This window comes from Amia ocellicauda, chromosome 9 (assembly GCF_036373705.1).
Source record: "Amia ocellicauda isolate fAmiCal2 chromosome 9, fAmiCal2.hap1, whole genome shotgun sequence".
Taxonomy (NCBI): Eukaryota; Metazoa; Chordata; class Actinopteri; order Amiiformes; family Amiidae; genus Amia; species Amia ocellicauda.
The window spans coordinates 38,227,932-38,248,200 of NC_089858.1; the positions used below are offsets into that span (position 1 = coordinate 38,227,932).

A 20,269-nucleotide genomic window follows, 5' to 3' on the forward strand; every position below is an offset into this window, starting at 1 on the left:
ATGTTACTACTAATATCCACTTAAAAAGTTCAATAGGACATAGATTTATTTTTAAACACTGTAAAAGCCATTCACCCCCAAAAGTAGTCACCCCACCTTGGACTTTTTTGTTGTGTTACAACCCGACCTGTTACAATACCTACCAAGTACTGACTATGGAGAATGAATACTGTTATTAATTTGATTCAAAATAAAGAAAAATCTCTTGGCTCTTCAAAGTGTGGAGTAGGTTGTGTAAATCTACAACAAGATGTGAAGATGTCCAAGCCATTGTATGTACCTGTATGAGTGAATTGACTATTAGCTTCTGAAAGCAGTATAGAATAATTACATTATTAAGCACTCATGGCCAATAGCATGTTTACAGCATATTTTTATTAACCACTCACCATGGCAATAAAGAGATATACTTTTCAAGTTGCACATCAGAAAGCACAAGCAGTGACAACAGGTTGTTTTTGTGTGAACAAACTAATTATGTCTATTCAAATACTATCCTAAACAATCTATAGTCCAGAGCAGAATATTCACACATGTATACATTCAAATCAGAACAATTACATTTACTTGGAATAACTATGACCTAAGAGACAAACTAATTCATTTGTTTGTGTTTTTAGAGGGACCAGTGACTTTTCCCTCCACAGAGACAACAACTGCAAATCAAGCATTTTAACATGGGGCAAGGGGAAAGGTCAGCTGTCTAGCCTACATTATATTTGTGTCGTTCAAGCACAGACTGTACACAAATTCACAAAAAGAGAACAAATGCAGGAAAAACAAATACAGCATTAAAGCTATACTATCTGCAAAACCCCTTAACTTATAGTACATATTGCAGTCTAAAAATGATAGTAAGTGTACTGATTTCACCATCTTTGTCCTAAAAGATTAGTTTTAATTTACTTACTAATAGTACATTTAAAAAAAAAACTAGTAACAACTACTGTAAACAATTCAGACCATAGTATTAAACACTACAGCACTGTATGTACTTTAATAATTTATATACTGTTACTGTGAATTATTTTATAGTTAAGACCCCCATGGTAAAATTATACTTTCTGTAAAAATATCACAATAAGCTGCAGAAGTATTAGCATCTCCTCTGACATTTTCTCTCTCTGAATCTCTGCCTTGGCTTTATTTGGTTTTAAACAGTCACTTGGCCTACTTGTCTCTACCTCTCACCGCATGCTAGGTATATTGAGGCGTCACGTTGTTCACATCAAAGCACACAGAGAATATACACAAACTGGAGTCAGATATGGCAATCAAAAACACAGGCATTTCCTTTCCCAAAAGTAATTTTTTTATTTTATTATGCTTTTTATTTTTAGAAAGCTTTAACTTGAATCTTTTTTTGTTTTTGTAGCTCCCGTTGAGTCAAATTGCAAGCTTGGCAAACAGTTAATGCATAAAATATGTCTGTTGTTGTTTTTCCCCTCGGACCATTACTTAAATTTAAAACACTATGGCTATAGAACAGCTATAGAACAACATGACCCACTTGTGAAAGCTATATTAATTTATTGCACATGTTCACATACATCATTATTGGGAGTGAGTGAGAGAATGTGTGAGACAGAGGTTCTTCCTTTATTGCACTGGCTCTTTATTCTCACAGCTTACTTGTGTGGTTTAGTTAAGCATAGATTGATATCTTGAGGCCTGAAGTTTTGTAGAGATCCCTCTAATACATGACCCGTGAACCCTGAGAAAAATTAAAACAGAAAACTGCCCATGACTCAGATTCATTTGCCTTTAGTGGATGAACAACGAATGCAAACACACAGCTAAACTGAAACAAACCAGCTCCCTGCCTTCAATAGTGTAGAGCTGTAGTTGTTTTTTTAATAACTCGTACCTTCAATGTCAACTGAACTGATTTCATTAAATGATAATCATACCAACATTAGGATGATGTAGCATCTGTCTTTTGTTCTGAAGATTTAATGATTAATAAATAAATACATAAATAAATCCCTGTATGCTAAAGTGACTTGCAGATTTGCCTGCCTTTCTCTCACTGCCCACTGTGTCAAAATTAACACCCCTGAAAACACACCAGTGAAGCAATGCCACCTTACAGAACCGGAAAAGATTCGCAAGATCACGGATTTTGTTTGGATTAGACTGGGAAGGAATCTCTGATCCACAACTCCAAAGACAGCCACAGACACATTCACAGGCCACAGTAAAGATGTATAATGTTTTTTCACAGGTATCATGGATTCTGAAGCACTTCTGCTTTCACAATGAATTTATCTACATTTTGCAGTTTTACATGTAATGTGCAGTAGCAGTTTTTTTTAAAGATAATTTTCTTATTATATTTTTAAAACAGGGCTTTGCATGTAATGACAACTATTCATATCTTAAAACATGCTGTCCAGACTATACTGAGTAAAATTAAATAAAGTGCTCAAGTGTTAGTTTGACATTTGTACAGGGCCGTAGTCAATGTACTACTGCTCCTGCTTATAACAGTCTATTAATGTTTAAAATAATGCGGATAATAATACAATTTTTCATGCGTGTTTTGGCAATTGTTTTTGATTATTTCAAAGTGCATCATTCCCTTTGCTATGTAAGATTTATAATGGTTAGAGTTAAACATGTGTTCTCCCCTATCTCTCTGCTTTATTCATTAATATATTCTCAATAACCGCTGCCTGCAGTATGGAGTCGTGGTAAACCGGAATTCCCACCAGCAGGGCACAACCTGAACCGGATGCCAGTCCATCGCAGGATAGCACACATATACACACACACACTACAGGGCAATTTAGAGTAGCCAATCATCCAGTCTTTGGGAAATGGGAGGAATCCGGAGCAAGATACAGGGAGAAGATACAGGGAGAACAAACTCCACACAGGCAAACCCCCGAGGCCTTACTCCTGGGTACCAGGGGCTGTGATGCAGCAGCGCAAACCACTGCGCCACCATGCCACCCCCTCACCATTATTACTTTGTTTAATAGATGAATACATTACAATTTAGTTTAAAATGTTAATACATTTAGGAACAGTAAAATAAAAATAATTGAGACTGGGATTTTATTTTATTTGCTGCACACAAGGCTTTTTGGGAAGTGCTTCCAATAAGTATAAGTAAGATGAAAAGAATTATTGAAGTTAATTTAAAAAGTAACTTACATAAGTTATAAATCTGTGTAAGTAAATGTAACAGGTATTAAATGAAGGAGAATGATCTCCTAAAAGACATATTCTTTGTTATGGAGCCCCAACAAATATTAAAGCTGAAACTAAAACATGAGACAAATGTATGCTCATGGTTTATTAATTCATGCACACACTTTGTAAATGAGTGACTGTGATTAGTAATACTTAGTAAATTAGTAAACCATGCACTCATCTTGTTTTATTAACTGTGTCATATTTGGGGCTTTGATTCTTGGTTATTTATATTCTTGATCACAGAGACAATATCGTTCAAATAACTATAACGTTTTATAGTTATATGTGACAATAGCAGATACATGTGAGACAATCTCTCCTACAAAGTGGATTATTGGTGTCAAACACTATACTCAAGTTAATGGCTAGTAATTACAGCCATAGGAATAAATACTACATATAATATCATACATATTCTTATCACATTCCAAAAAAATATATATTTTGCAATAGCTATTTGCTATATTATCTTACAGACCAAGATTTTAATTCTGCACCTTGTGGAAAAGCTCATTTGGCACTTTAGAAGATTTTTACATGCTGTAACATTAATACAATAATGTTCTGTGGTGTATATTCATTCATATGCACATGGGGTAGTGGATCCGAAATATTCACCAGATTCTGAATACATCACTACTTCAGTTACACAACACACATAATTGAAATGTTTACATATTTAGTAATTCCAATCCCTATCTGTATTCAGCACTGAAAAATTTGACTTGGTTAGAGGCTGCAAGACCAAATCTAACGGGTTCATATTTCTGAGAATCAGTTTAAAGCTCGAAGACTTAACACTTTATTTAAAAAAGGGGGTAGAAAATGCACTAGTAAAGACTTATTTGACATCATCAATCAATTAACCTGAATTTTAAACACGTGTTGGAGCAAAGTTAACCAAGACACAGGTAAAATCAAAACACCCACCAATCATAAATGAAAAAACTAAGAATCATTGGCAGGTTTTTAGTAGAGGGAAGAACTCTGGGTCATACAAGAACTGACATGAAGTAATGGAGCTGGAATTTGTAGGTGGCCAAAGGTTCATGGTTTTTATTGGTTTGGGCCTAAGTCATGAACTAACAGGATTGATCAGATTTGTGTTTAGATTACATATAAGACCCTAAACCCCAAAACCCCATCTTTAGCCCCATCAGCTGTCAAGTTGCTTCACCTCTTGCTGGATTTACTTGGCGCTCAGGTCCACCACTAGATGTTGGTATGCCAACGTATTGCCTTTGAAGCTAGCGGCCAGCAGGATGTCCTTGTTGTCGATAGAGACCAGGCTGAAGGCTCGGGGGGCACGCACATTCAGCTCCTGGAAGGGCTGGAACCTCTGGGTCAGGGCATCCCACAGGTAGACTCGGGAGAAGGAGAAGTCGCTGCCCAGGACCATGTACTGGCGGGGGCCCACAGAGAAAGGGTACACTACCATGGAGCCACGTGAGGGCAGGGTCTGGATCTCCACGAAGCGTTGGCCTTCCCAGCGCAGGACCTTGGAGTCGCCAATGAAGCGAGTCAGGCACAGGTACAGATCCTTGCGCACGCGGAAGTGCCGGACCATCTGCACATCTGCGGCGCTGGGGATCTGGGAGTGGAAAGCAAACTGGCGCTGGGCGCGGTTCCACTGATACACCACAGGTGGCTGGGAACTGCTAGACAGGATGAGCCGGGGCTTGCCATCCACCTCTAGGAACTCGGCGTGGGTGTCTCTGTGCCAGGGATGCAGGGACTGGTGGGAGTAGAAGCCATTGCTATTCCAGCGATACAGACTGGTGGAACCCGCCTTGGAGCTGTCCGCCACCGCAAAATACCAGTCCCCCTCCAGCTGGAAGGACTCCACTGAGTTGGGCTTGCGGACGCGGGTGGTGTCAATATCCTGGATCTTCACAAACCTCTGAGGGTCCTCCTCCCACCTGCCAGGAAGAGGAAGGAGTCAGGATGAGGAAAGCACTTGAATCATGGGGAAGACTTCTAAGATATGTCTCATGATTCTTATCTTATATTAAAAAATTATGTTAAATACTTTTTTTAAATACTCCCCCCCCCCCCCTCAATCATGGTGGACTTAACCTCAGTGATGGAATATAAATTATTACTGTTATCATTATAATGATCCTGTGTCTTATAGAGTGAAGAAATGTACTATATTTAAAACAAACCAGAGACACCACAAAGCTTAGATGACTGATCTGAAGATCCAGCCTCCTACTGGACACTTACTTGTAGATGTGGGAACCTCCAAAGAGCTGGGCCACCACTATGTAGAGATTGTTGTCAATCACCACAGGCTTGCAGAACACCGCAGAGTGAGCTGCCACATACACAAACATACACACATACAAAAAAACAGGGGGGGATGTTTAAAGCAACAAGCAAAATAATGAGTGGTATCAAAAACCTAAACAATGTGCCCGTTGTTAGTGGAGTATCCCTGCAGAAACTGTAAATCGCATGTAGTGCACAGATCTTCCTGATTCATCCTTTTTCTTTTATTATATATATATTTTTAGTGTCTTTTAGTAGGTATTATTAATGCATGAGGAAGCTCACATGCATTCACTGTCCTGTTCCAGTGAATTCCATTTTTTCTGAATGGCTTGTGCAATTAATGTCTATGTGTATCTTCACCATCATAGATTTTTTCACCCTCCAGAGGGTGAAGCTATGTACATCCACATGCTAGCAGGCTGCCTGACTACTGTAATTAAGACTTCAAACTAGCTTCCCGTTTCCTCCTTATCTGTCTGCTCAGAAGCCTACTGAGACCCAAAACTGGTCTTGGCCGTAAACACACCCTCCTCCACCTGATTGACTTGTAGTCCATTACTTTAAAAGCCACTGCATCAGTACAGGAAAATACTGGTTACATAACTGACACTGGTTTGTGATGATAGAAGGAGATAGGGAGATTTTTACATTAGGACTGGAAAAACAGCTAGCATGACCACAGGAATATATGGGAAGGGAGGCATTGTGCTTTGAGGGACTGTTTAAGCTAAAGGGTTGCTGAAGGGATAGGTGGTCATAGCTTAGAACTGAGAGACTGGAAGCAAAAGAAGCAGATGAGGCATTTTATAGCAGATGAGAATCTGTGTGGGACAATAATAATGGTCTACCTATCAAAAATGAAAGTGGGAATCTGTGTTGTTAATAGCAGTGCTTCCTACACTCTTGATCAGTAATGGAGCACATTTGAGATCCAGCCCAATCATTGACAGAGCTTATTAAGTTATTTAGCCACTTTTCTTTTTTTTTTTTTTACAAAGCATGCACTTAACTATAGCAAATAAATAATGGTCCCCATACAAATTGTAACATGCCATGAAACATCATGTTGGCCTCTTGAAGACTTAATTTGAAGCATCACCTGTATCATGTCCTTGCATGCATGTAACACCTCACGGAGACAAATGATTGCACATTGTGCACCATGATCCCATTTTTATGTGTACACAGTTGTAATGATAGAATTGTTAAAATGGACCAACTAACTAAAGAAGAAGAAATTAGTCAATTTGGGTAAACTGATCTAGAGGACAGGTCTGAAAGACTGTATGGTCATGAGTGTGGTCAACAGTTTTTAAAAGGTCCCAGCCCCAACCCAATCCCAATACACACACTGACTACAGACAGATGCTTACAGGTGATGTTGTAGAACTTCCTGAAGACCATCTCCACATGGTCCCACACATACAGGGTGCAGTTGCCTGTGTCGGGCTGTGCAAACACAACAAACTGATCCCCGGCGAAGTCAAATGACTCCACTGACACTGACTGGAAGGGGAAAGTCTCATACACGGCAAAATCTGGAAGGAGAGAAGGAGACGATGTTGTCAAACTACAGCTGTCCATTTCTAACTGGATACATGTGTTACATTTCTACTGCATGAAATCCATGTGTTAATAACATTTTCATCTTTGTGACTATTTCTGTACTATATGCTATATGCTGAGCACTTAACTACATAATTAAACCTTATTCTGAGACGATCTGTGATTTAAAGGCAGCTGGAAACCAGGATTTGGGACCCCTAGTCTACTGGTAATCCTAATTATTAACTGTTCCATTTTCAGACACTACACAAAATAACAGTGGGGGAGGCAGAACTATTGCTGAGGTTTATGCTGTCATGGTTGGTACATAAACTGCACCCAGGTACACTGAAGTAACAATATCTAGTTAATTTTACGGTTATGGTTAGGGATAGAAATAGGATTAAAGGTATGATTAGGTCTGGAATAGTGATGTATTCTCAAGGAGCTGGCCAGTGCTCCACAAGCCTTTCCGAGTATGTGACCCCCCACCACCACCACCATCAGTCCCAGAAGAGTGAAAGTAAAGTCAGATATATTTTATAATTTTATTAACATTTACCATACCTAGTATGAAGCCGTCACTTGGTTGATCCCTGTCCTAAATATCCAAATATGCTAACCCACTCCACCCAACTTCCATAGCAGACCTGCGGTGATACAATTGAAGTCTCGGGGGGTGAGGTCAGAGATGCGACGGCCCTGGTACTCAATGGGGCTGATGCAATAGATGGCTGGCACTGATGTGTTGGTCTTCTCTAGCCAGTCCACTAGCCATTTGATTTTGCAGTCACAGCGGAATGAGTTTCCTCTCAGGTCTCTAAAGAAAACACAAACATCCAGGACATTAAACATGGGATCACCGTGAAATCCCACTGCAGGCTTTTGTATATGTAGTACTTATTAAGCACAACAGCCACATAATGAAAGTATGTTAATCTAAACATATCTGTCTAGCAAATCTGCTCAAATCCCTTCAAAATGCAGGAACTCACAGGTCAGTCAAGATATCCAGGTGTTTGAATAGTTCTCGAGGAAGGATTTGCAAGTTGTTATTGGCCAGGGATCTGCAGAGATAAAACACAAACGTCCAATTTCTACATAGGTGTAAAAATAATATACAGAAACATATCTAGTATTTGTTATATTGCAATATTTAAAAGAAGACACATTTAAAAAAATATAATTAAGAAAATATAATTTATATATATATATATATATATATATATATATATATATATATATATATATACACACATATACAGACGGGTGACATATTAATGGAAAAACCAACATAAAGTGTCTCAGTAAGGTGTTGGGCACAATGAGCCACAAGAACAGCTTCAATGCACTTGGCACAGATTCTACAAGTCTCTGGACTCTACTGGAGGGATGAACACCATTCTTCCAAAAGATATTCCCTCATTTGGGGTTTTGATGATGGTGGTGGAGAGTGCTCTCTAACACGTCAGTCCAGAATCTCCCACAGGTGTTCAATTGGGTTGAGATCTGGTGACTGCGAAGGCCATAGCATATGAGTCACATCATTTTCATACTCATCACACTATTCAGTGAGCCCTCGTGCCCTGTGGATGGGGGCATTGTCATCCTGGAAGAGACCACTCCCATCAGGATAGAAATGTATCACCATAGGATAAAGGTGATCACTCAGAATAACTTTGTAATGATTTGCAGTGACCCTTCACTCTAAGGGGACAAGTGGACCCAAACCATGCCAGGAAAATGCCCTCCACAGCATAACAGAGCCTCTGGACCCCCCTCACTGTAGGGGTCAAGCAGTCAGGCCTGTACCGTTCTCTTGGTGTCACCACACATGCACTCTCCCACTTGTTGAGAATATGGAGAAGGATGACCATATCACTTTTTTCCACATCTCTGTAGACCAGTTTCTATGGTGCCCCAATAATGAACCCCATTTTAAAGTCACTTAGATCCTTCCCTCTTGCCATCTTGATCCAAAAATCGAGGTCAACTGGTGCCACAGAGCAAAACAGAATGTTAATTGCTTAATTGTATCATACAGTACACCTGTTTGGAGGCATCTGCAGTCGTTCCTCCACTCATTTATTCAGGTTTTTCCGGTAATTTGTCACCCATCTGTGTGTGTGTGTGTGTGTGTGTGTATATATATATATATATATATATATATATATATATATATATATATACACACACACACACACACACACACACACACACACACACACACACACACACACACACACACACACACATATATACACACTGATCTGCCATAACATTGTGACCACTGACAGGTGAAGTGAATAACTCTGATAATCTCGTTATCATGGCACCTGTCAGTGGGTGGGATATATTAAGCAGCAAGTGAACATTTTGACCTCAAAGTTGATGTGTTAGAAGCAGGAAAAATGGGTAAGCGTAAGGATCTGGGCGACTTTGACAAGGGCCAAATAGTGATGGCTAGACGACTGGGTCAGAGCATCTCCAAAACTGCAGCTCTTGTGGGGTGTTCCTGGTCTGCAGTAGTCAGTACCTATCAAAAGTGGTCCAAGGAAGGAAAAGCAGTGAACCGGCGACAGGGTCATGGGCGGCCAAGGCTCATTGATGCACGTGGGGAGCGAAGGCTGGCCCGTGTGGTCCAATCCAACAGACGAGCTACTGTAGCTCAAATTGCTGAAAAAGTGAATGCTAGTTCTGATAGAAAGGTGTCAGAACACACAGTGCATCGCAGTTTGTTGCGTATGGGGCTGAGTAGTTGCAGACCAGTCAAGGTGCCCATGCTGACCCCTGTCCACTGCCGAAAGCGCCTACAATGGGCACATGAGCATCAGAACTGGACCACGGAGCAATGGAAGAAGGTGGCCTGGTCTGATGAATCATGAGTTCAAGGTGTTGACTTGGCCTCCAAATTCCCCAGATCTCAATCCAATGGAGCATCTGTGGGATGTGCTGGACAAACAAGTCCGATCCATGGAGGCCCCACCTCGCAACTTACAGGACTTAAAGGATCTGCTGCTAACGTCTTGGTGCCAGATACCACAGCACACCTTCAGAGGTCTAGTGGAGTCCATGCCTCGACGGGTCAGGGCTGTTTTGGAGGCAAAAGGGGGACCTACACAATATTAGGCAGGTGGTCATAATGTTATGGCTGATCAGTGTATATATATATATATTATATATATTTATAGCATATGTGCGTATACTATATATCATGATCATATCAGGATTGACCAGGGTACACTCTTATAAAGGTATAGCTAAACTCTAAAGCCATTCTGTAACTCCCACTTGGCAAGTAACTATCTAACTACACAATAGAGAATATGCGTTTACCCCAAACAGTTAAAACTACAGCTTCTTCTAAAAAAGTTAGGTAATGCAGTCTAAAAACTGTAGTAAAAATAGTCAATATTGTCTCTGTCCAACACAAATGGCTGGAATGTTCTTAGAAGCAAAACTGGAAATTATAATATATGAGAACATGTGAAAATGAGAAAAAGAAAAGATACGGTTGCCTAGTAACTACAGTAAAACTGTAATTTATCTGCTGTTGCATGGTGGCCTGTGTGTGTATTTATATGTGTGTGTGTGTGTGTGAAGGAGAGAGAGAGAGAGAGAGAGAGAGAGAGAGAGAGAGAGAGAGTGTTTGTGTGTCTGATTGAGTGTGTCAATGAATGCCTGCAAGTAAGTGTAAGTGTATGACAGTGTATCGTGAGCATTTGCTTCTGTCTGTCTGCGTGTGGGAATGTGGACAGGCCCCCAGAGACACGTACAGATGAGTGAGGGCCTTCAGACCACGGAAGGTGTGCTTGGACAAGGCTTGGATGTCATTATTCTCTATGAACCTGAGAAAGACAGAAACAGAGGAATTTCACCCATAGGAAACACACAATCAAACACAGTTTCAAATGCGTCACCACAAGCAAACCAACTAATGCTGTCATACACGTGACAGTAGGTGGTTGTGTAAATGAGGCAGCAACAACAACAAACAAAAGACAAGTAAAGTCCATAGACTGTATTGAATTTGTGGGGAGAGAAAAGGCTGTCAGTTTTAGATTGATCACACTGCAGTCTGCAGAGGGAGGTCCAGACTCTTCAGATTGAGTGAATCATTAGGATTCACAGCAGGGATCGCCCAGCCTGATGGCAGTGCTGAAGTCCACAGCTGGGATCAGGCCAACACTACATAATCACTTTATTGAAGTAAAAGCATTGCTTCTGAGCAGCCCATTGCCTTCTCCTGTGGCTTATAAAAGGGAGGTCATCAGCAATTTCATAATTCTACTCAGCTTTTAATAAGCAAAACGGCCTGGACAGCTTTCTGGGTCTGGAGATGGAAATATGCTACCTTGGCTATATGGCTGAAGACTGCCATTAGAAGTTTCACATACTGGAGATATCATTTTTTTTAAAGGACTGCAGCAGTGTTTTTTTAACATCCTAATGTGAGGCTTTTAAACACACTGAATTGTGTCACTTGGACCTTTATTGCAATATATATTATGTATATATAACTTACATGTAACTGTAACTTATATAATAGAATCAACTATTATTTTTCATTTATACTGGTCCAATTTGGACATGAAAGATACTAATCAACTCACCTCACGGTTGTTACCAAAACAGGAGAGATGTAGATTGCTAATCCGTTTCCTCCAAAATATGTTTTGCCAGGTTATATGCTTCTTTTCACACTGCCAGTCCACAGAGCAAACAGCAGAGCAAGTGCATTATGGGAAAGACTTATCACACTGTGACAACACCAAGATAACACTGACTGTCTGAAGCTGACCCAACCCTGGAATCAGGACTGTCTGTACGTCAAGACACTTTGAGACAGAACAGGTTTTGAAGTTGTCCTGAGCTGCAATAAATTTACTTCATATTATATATATATATATATATATATATATACACACACATTTTTGTATTGTCATTGTAGTGTCACTTTTGTATTACTCACTGTAATGAAGCAACAACATCAGAAAAGGGCTCAATCTACTCAACATATAAATCTATATCTATACATTTTATTTCATTAAGTTAAATTAACCATATTATAATCTAATGCATTTCATTGATCAATATTCCTATCTGATCAGAGAGCAAATTAGGCTCTGAAATAGATTTTACATTTGCAGAAGATGGAAAGCAACATTATATTTTGAATGTCATAGTTGTAATGACATGCTGCCCTTCAGTGACTAAGCAGCAGGATCAGCTTGGCAAATGTCTTAATTGCTTAGTTTCACAAGGTGTTTTTGAATGAAATTACCTAAATATATGTCTGAAAATGTGCCAGGGTTTATTGAGAGCCTGAAAAAGAGGAGCAGAACCCCCCTGAAAGTCATGGCAGTTTATAAATGTATAATAAACAAGTTATTTTAATCATAACAAATTAACATTATATTAGTAATTCATAAAGACTTTATGCACATGAACCATTTACTAATTAATATTAGAGGCCTATAACTTCAAAATTATTGATTCTAACAGTGTACAAATACACTACAAATAAGTAATTTTATTGCAAACTGTTGCCATTTTGTTATGTTATTTCTTTCAGTTTGGAGCAACTTTAAATGCCTGTCCTGTCTCAGAGTATTCCAGAGTATAGGGGGCCACAGCGCTGGGTAGCTTTAAGTGCATTATACATGCATGTGACTGGAGTGCACTGCAGAGACAGAAGATACTCACAGGTACTGCAGGTGGGGGAGGCCAGCAAAGGCATCGTCGGCAATGAGCGAGAAAGTGTTGGAGTTGAGCAGGCTGCCAGGAAACACAGAGACACAGACATTGACACAGAGCTTGGGAGAAATGATGTGACAACACTGCAGCAAGCTGACAAAAACATTGTCTGGCATCAAGCCCCCCAGTTCTGACCCCGTCTGCTATCACAGCTGTCTCTAACTAGAGCCACAACTTGTGTTTTTTTGTTCCAATTAAAACCCAGTACCTTAATCAATTGGATTAGATGATTAACTGGATGAATTCAGTATTTCTTTATAGGCAAATTATATTTCTTTACAGGTAAATTATGTCACAGGTTGTGTACTTTGAATTAAAATAATATTGTAAGCCATGAAGTGTAGACAAAATTGAAATAATGTTACGTATGTCAAATTTATCAAATACCTAGCTTCATTAAGTAATTGAGAGATCCAGCTGAGACATTAACTGAGTTAGGAAACCAGGTTTTATCTCTTTACCTTTCATTGAGAAAAATAACTGAGAAAGTGAATGTTTCAGATTTGGGAATGTTTCACATTGTGCCCAAACCATGCAACAACCCACCCAGCTTTGTAATGACATTTTCCTCAGCTGCTTTTTTTAAATTTAGATTTGATAGCCTGGATTATCCACTTATCCACAGCTGTGAGAGCAGACAAGGTCAGAATTGGGGAGCTTGACCAACCAATGCTCTTTTCAACTTAATTTGTTAATTTTCATGTTTTTATTATAACCTTCTTAATGAAGACTTAATTTCCTCTATATGTTGGTAAAAATATTATATTAATATTGTTATTATGTACCTGATAATTTTTTTTTATTAAATACATTTATTGATGTAGGGCGATCTGTGCCTCATTAAAGGCATTATATTAAAATTAAGATTGATTGACACTATAAACTGTGGAGGCCTTAAGTGACTCAATCCCTCAAATATACCAGTGTTAATTGACCTGGCAGCACCTTATACTGGAGTTTAAAAATCTGAAGCTTTAAAAAACCTGACAACTTCAAAGTATAAGATGAATTCATAAGATGAATTTCCTTGCCAACAGAGCTTCAAATCAAACTTTATGCAGGTGTTTAGAACTAAAGTGTATTGCATTTGATATTTAAAATCACTTTTTGTACTGTACCTACATTCAATTCTCTTTCATTTGTATGCTTCACATCATTGTCTATGTCAGATGTTCAGAATGTTTATGAAATTTATCCATGCAGAGAATGATTTTTTTCTGAAAACAGAAATGATTTTTGTGTTTTTGCTTGTTCTTTTGCACTTGGAAATTAAGATCTGTCTGTTATAATTAGATCTTCCTCCCTCTCTGTACTGTTCAGGCAGTCTGTCAGGGATTCTGTCTCAAAGCCTCCAGGGACTCTTGACAATATGAGGAACATTTCTAGTAGATAAACCCATTTGGATTTAAAACCCAAAATGCTGTAACATAAGAAAGGCGAATGTGCAGGATGCAGCCAGAGAAAAGCCTTTGAATCAAATATCCCATTGTTCATTAAGGAACAATTGTCTTTGTAATCTGTAGATTCTATAATTGTTACACTTTTGCATCTCGTTAAAGCCAAATTAATCTACTTCTTATTCAGTATATCTGAAGGGCAGGAATAAAGGTCAGTAAAAACATCAGACTAATGTACAAGTTGTAACATGACCTTAACCCACTACTGAGTAACCTACAATAGAGAAGATCTCCATTATTTCACATTTCAATAAAGATACAGAAATTAAGCATGCTAACCTTAATTAAATGCATAACTACTTATAGCTAAGTCACCTTTGAATTTTCATTTCAGACGTTTTTGGTAATGTATTGGTCAGTCTGAGCAGAAGGTTCCACATTACATACAAAACACATATGTTCTGAAAAAACATGGAAAAATCTTTTAGTTTTTTTCAAAGGAAAATGAAATGTGGTGGCCACTTTGAATTCCATGTATGAGAAACAACAAGGGATCATGTGACTTGATCCCATTGGACACATGCTCATCTGTAATACATACATTACATGTTAATCTTGCATAAATATAAGGCCTTGTACTATTTCACAAGGATGTGATTCATTTACATTCTTCTGTACATTTTGGAGTGCTTCAGCGTCAGAGGTATTTGAGTTTCAGAATGTGACAGCATACAATATTAAATCTCATATATGTTAGAGATGATTTTCATAATTTTGTTGAAATGGGCCCATAAGACCTGCAACCCGTATATTACACTGTGTCTTTGGCTCTCATCTGGCTCTATTAGCAACACATCCATGATCCACAAGTGGATTCTCATAAAGGAAGAGGCCAAACAAAATGCATATGATAGGATGGGTAAGAAGTTGAAGTAAAGTTATTTCAATACAATAAGTCTGTCTTCCAGAGTTTGGAAGGGGGGCAGCGCTGGTGATGTACTCACAGGAACTGCAGCAGGTGCAGGTGGGAGAACGCTCCCTCTGGGATCTCAGTGAAGGCTGCGTTCACCATTGTCCTGCAAGGGGGAGGCATAGAACACAGTCAGCACACACAGCTTAACACACTCACTGCGTTATCAGCAATGAAACACAAAACAAAATCAAAGATCCACTTATTTGAAGGAAAAGTGTCTCAGATAGCCTTGCAGAGAATAGCCAGGTTCTTGCTGTATTATTTGTTTATAGCTGTGATCAAATTTGACAGAACTAGGAAGAAAATCTGAGGATTCAAACACATTCTGTGAATTATGTAAAAACACTAACATTCATATATTAAAGTAGTGCAGTGTTGCTACAACTTAAACATTATATAAAATTGCAGCACTATGACTGCCATGTCAAAATATCCAATGTACTCAGCTTTAGGTGACTTCTTCTTGATCTACTAGAGCACTGAAAGTGGTTTTGACAGATTCCCCTTCCCACTATCCTGCCCCATCCCAGGCAAGTCCTAATGGATTCAAATTACCATCACACACAAAGCCCTTAGCTCCTGACAGGGGCATAGTGTGACTTTTTTCCAGGGGTGGCAAGGGTATTTACTGTACTGATTCCTGGATTGCATATGTTTCCTATCAGGGGTGGTGGTGGTGGTCCCCCACCACCCTTCCAAGCTACACCACTGGCTTTAAAGTGATGCAGACAAACATTAAAACTTACTACAACACAAGACTCCAAAACATTAGCGTTATAAGCCTTGATATGGGGAGTGACATCACCAACACATTTGATCCAGGTTGCAGGACCACTACGGTATATGCTGTGAAACCATGGATTTGACTCTTGAGTTATTGGAGGAGAATACAAAGCCAGTCCATACACACATTGGGCCTTATGTCACAAGGAACAGACAGGGCATTGATGGAAATCCATGGCAACACATTCCAGGAGAACTCGAAGAACAGTCAACACACAGGGGGTTGTGGATGAATGAAACTAACAATAAAGTCAGCAAATGGACTTTTGACTCCCTGGGAAACTTTCAAGAAGAGTTTGGAAGTTGGATGGGTAATTGGACTGCTAACCTACTAAGAACTGGATAAGCAAGGTGGGCCAATATTCCTATCACTTGTAATGGTTCTTGTGATCTTATGTGGTGTAGCAAGATTCCCACCAATCTGCTTAGTGCTTAAAAGAAGAATAAGACTGGTCTTTAACGTTTAGATTATTTAAAACAAATTTCAGGAAAACTATCCTTTTATGTTATTAAAATATTGTCTTATTAATTAATATTATATTATTAAATCTAGAATTTCCCATACCCTATTTGTTTATTCTTTGTAGATGGGTTAGCTGGTGACAATTTGCTGGTAGTGCCTATAGCATTTGACCACCAAAATCTATGGTAACAACTTCCTGATGGTCTGCCATTCTAAGAGACAGCCTTGAATATGAGGTATCATTTGAAAGGGACTTATTCCAGTATTGAAACTGTAGTCCATAGTCAAAACTGTCCGGGTTCGAATCTGCACTGTGACCATAATTCCACCTGCATTGTTATTACTGAGAGTAACACCTTCCCATGATGCTCTAGCTTCGTTGTTTGCGCTGTGGACTAGAAGCTAAAACAAATCTGATTTCTTGACAGTGCATGTTTCAGAGGATACGTGTGAGCTGTTTACATCCCTCCTGTGGTAAGCTCAGGAGTCATAGCAACAAGCCGAGATGAATAACATGTGGCAACTCCAAATTGAGAGGGTATAAAGAACAGTGATTCCAAAATTGAAACTAAAACAATTTTAAACACACTAGGGTGTCACAAAAGACCCCAACGAAACAAGAGTGTATCACAACTTTCTTGTTTAACTAGGGCACCCTATCTCCAGTTTTTAATACTCTCCAGTAAAACTAGGCCACTCCATCTCATACATTTCTCCCTCTGATTCAGTTCTGCGCAGTCCTTTATTATTCAGCTCTAACCAATGGATCTAATTAGCTACAAGTCCCTGAGTACTAAACCATGGCTTTCAATTCCCTTGGCTCTGATGATGAGCCCTCGCTGTCAGCCTGCATCTCCATAAACTAGCTGACCACATAGTCCCAGGGCTCCCATTTCTTCTGTGCCATTTTATTACTCTCCAGCTGAATTCATTAAGGGTTGTGGCAGATGCTGCAGAACTGAGATGAGCAACAGAAACCAGTGTATTATCTTATATTGGAAAGTCAGAGGTGAGTTTGCCTTCCACAAGTAAACCAATCATTGTAAAAAAAAAAAAGCAAATAATGAGACTTTTTAAAAATGATTTACTTATGTAGTATATCTGAATTGGAACATACATGTACATGCACAGTTGTAAAGTGCATGTCTCCGTGATCTCAAACAGGGTTTTGTCAACATTAGCCTCCCAGCAATGATGGGAATCAATAGGTCCTTCTACCTCACCACTGCTAAAATTACCCAACATGTCTTTTGTCTGAGAGAGCTGAGACACTGCAGAGCTGAATCTATTAAACTGGACTATCGGTGTGATCAGCAGCAGGATGCTGGTCTCGGAGAAATGAAAAAAGCGCTACGTCAGCAGTTTAGCTAAAACAAATATCAAAGCCAAAACCATCAAATGTATATTTTTATCAAAGAAAGAGTGGCCATTCCATTAGGACTGTAGTATAGCAGCAGCAGTTGTCTGGTCTTAATAATTCCAAAGATCAGATACATCGGCTCTAGCTAGGCCTTAGCTTTACAATGTTGTTGTTTGTTAATATCAACCCAGAATGTCTTTGGGATGTTTGACTGAAGTAACTGGCTTTGGATGAGAGGAGTTACACCAATTCAAACTGCATGATACTCCCTAATTAACATCAATCTGAAAATCTGAACACTGTGCACAAACTGACCACTGATTTCACTTTTGCATTTGGCTGACCTTTCTTGACACCTCAACATTTACTAAATTGGATTAAACTGAAATTATCCAATTACACTGCAAATTGTAAGCAAAGTCTGTATTGTATAAAATGTAGACAGTTCTCCAAAAAAAGCAAAGAAAGCAAGTTGACCTTTTTTAAGGATCTATAAATGTATTCAGAGCTAGTGTGATGGATCAAACAGATGTCTAAAGTAACACCTTCAGATAAAGTATAATAATAATAATGGTCTTCTTCTTCTTCTTCTTCTTCTTCTTCTTCTTCTTCTTCTTCTTCTTCTTCTTATTATTATTATTATTATTATACTGTAGTAGTATTACTTATTTTTATTCAAGACAACTTTTTTTTTTTTTCCAAACTAACAAAATATATATAAACACAACTTTACAAGGAGTTGCAACATCACTACAGGAAATGTATTATATATAAATCATATATAATAGCTTTCTATAACAATCTTCAAGCAGAATTTTGAATTAAGAAAGAAAAGATAAACTTCTCCAAAGATTCTGAAGAAGAGGGAAGTCCTTCACCAACCCCCCCAAAATAAAACATAGCCAAAAAATGAACAAGTAGGTTCAAAACTATCCAATTTTTTAAAAACATATGTGTGTATTACCCCTGAACCTCTAGGGTTGGGAGGTGTCAGACAGACAGAGGGAGAGAGGCAGGCAGTGCAGGAGGTACTCACAGAGAGATGATTCCAGGAGGAAAGCTCTTGGGGATGGCCTTGGTGTCCACACAGAAGGCGCTGTCTTTGGTGCAGGAGCAGGTAGCAGGACAGCGGGGGATCTTGGGGGCTCTCCGGGCCCCTGCGCATCCCGCCAGGCAGAGCAGGCACAGGGTGGCCAAGAGGGGCATCCATCGCCACCCCGACTCCCATCGCAGACCCCCACCTGGCAGCATGGTCTCCTCAGGAGGACTTGGGGGGGAGGAGGAAGGGGAGGAGGAGGAGGAGGAGGAGAAGGCAGGGGTCAGAGTTTGTGGGGAGAGAGAAAAAAAGGAGAGCCGGAGTCTGCTGCACGATGCTTCTTGCAGAGAGAGAGCGAGAGAGAGAGAGCAACAGAGAGAGATAGAATAGATCACAGTTTAGCTCAGCTGCCTTGCGTTGTGTCTGTGTTCCAGAGCAAAGGATGGGAACAAAACAGAGAGAGAGATGGAGAGCGACAGAGAGAGGGAGAGAGAGCGAGATAGATAGAGAGAGAGAGAGAGAGAGAGAGAGAGAGAGAGAGAGCAGTCCCAGCTGGCCTGTGCAGTGTTTAGTATGCAGCCTCGCTAGCTCCTGGTTACAGTGCAGCTGTCAGCGCTCGGTGCACGCTGGGCGACTGCACTCGCCGCTCAACAAGGAGATTTTATGCAAAGCTACTGACATTGAATTATTAATTAAGCCTTTCAGAGGAAGCCCAGCTGAACCGAGATGCTGCTCCCGGGAGGGGGGAGGGGAGGTGAAGGGAATCTGGGGTTGTGTGTGTGTTTGTATGGGGAGGGAATGGAATCGGGATGGGGTTGGTTTAGTCCACAATCTCACAGACCTATTTTCCATCCAGTTACCAGGACTTTGTGCTCACATGGCCAGGCTGCGGCTCTGTGTTCAGGAGAGCTCTGCAGAGGAGACACCCTGGGCAAGTTGATCCAGTGCCTGTATTTCCCAGCACATAACAGCAGCGCAGGGATGGCTCAGCAAACACATCGGGCACACCTGCTTGCCAAACAGCACAGCCAAATCATTTGTGTAGCAGTAGAGCCACTTTCATAGATTTCTCCGTTATGGAAGTATATTGTGGTTTCACCTATAGGTTCAACATGCTTTCACTGTGTTTTACTACTCTGGATCATGAGTAAATCCTGGTGTAGTTTAAAACATTTAAAATGAGATATCATGGTCCAGTGTAGTGTATGTGTGAAACCCATAGGTAACCACTGTTTAACTATGGTAAAACTGTAACAATCCTATGGTAAATTTAACCAGGTCATCTTGCATGGAGGGTTGCTCCAGTGAAAACAATTCAAGATTTTTTCTCTTTCTCTCTTTTCACCTCCAAATATAAAACATATAAAAAGATGTTGAAGTTAACAGAGAGGTGATGTTCTGCCTACTGCTCCAAATCAATGTAACCAGAAAACACCACTCTTAACTTAACTCAAATCACCGGGAATCTTTAGTTGTGAGC

The 20,269-nt window shown here is 39.7% G+C and overlaps 1 protein-coding gene across 1 annotated transcript; it reads right to left on the bottom strand.

Moving 5' to 3' along the window:
* Window positions 1-356: 356 nt before the first annotated feature.
* Window positions 357-19,438, bottom strand: lgi3 (leucine-rich repeat LGI family, member 3). The gene is made up of 9 exons (XM_066714420.1): window positions 18,790-19,438; window positions 15,179-15,250; window positions 12,727-12,798; window positions 10,797-10,868; window positions 8,016-8,087; window positions 7,671-7,840; window positions 6,849-7,013; window positions 5,428-5,518; window positions 357-5,120 (listed from the first exon to the last, which is right to left on the bottom strand). The coding sequence occupies exons 1-9, from the start codon at window positions 19,002-19,004 to the stop codon at window positions 4,391-4,393; spliced, it is 1,659 nt and encodes a 552-aa protein (XP_066570517.1). The 5' UTR covers window positions 19,005-19,438; the 3' UTR covers window positions 357-4,390.
* Window positions 19,439-20,269: the final 831 nt, after the last annotated feature.

Bases quoted from the DNA above. Each gene is read 5' to 3' on its own strand.
- lgi3 (XM_066714420.1), bottom strand. From the start codon at position 19,004: ATGCTGCCAGGTGGGGGTCTGCGATGGGAGTCGGGGTGGCGATGGATG. The intron at 15,251-18,789 runs GTGAGTACCTCC...TCCCCCTTGCAG, and splicing joins CCTCCTGGAATCATCTCTCT to GACAATGGTGAACGCAGCCT. The intron at 8,088-10,796 runs GTACGTGTCTCT...TTATCTCTGCAG, and splicing joins CTGAAGGCCCTCACTCATCT to ATCCCTGGCCAATAACAACT.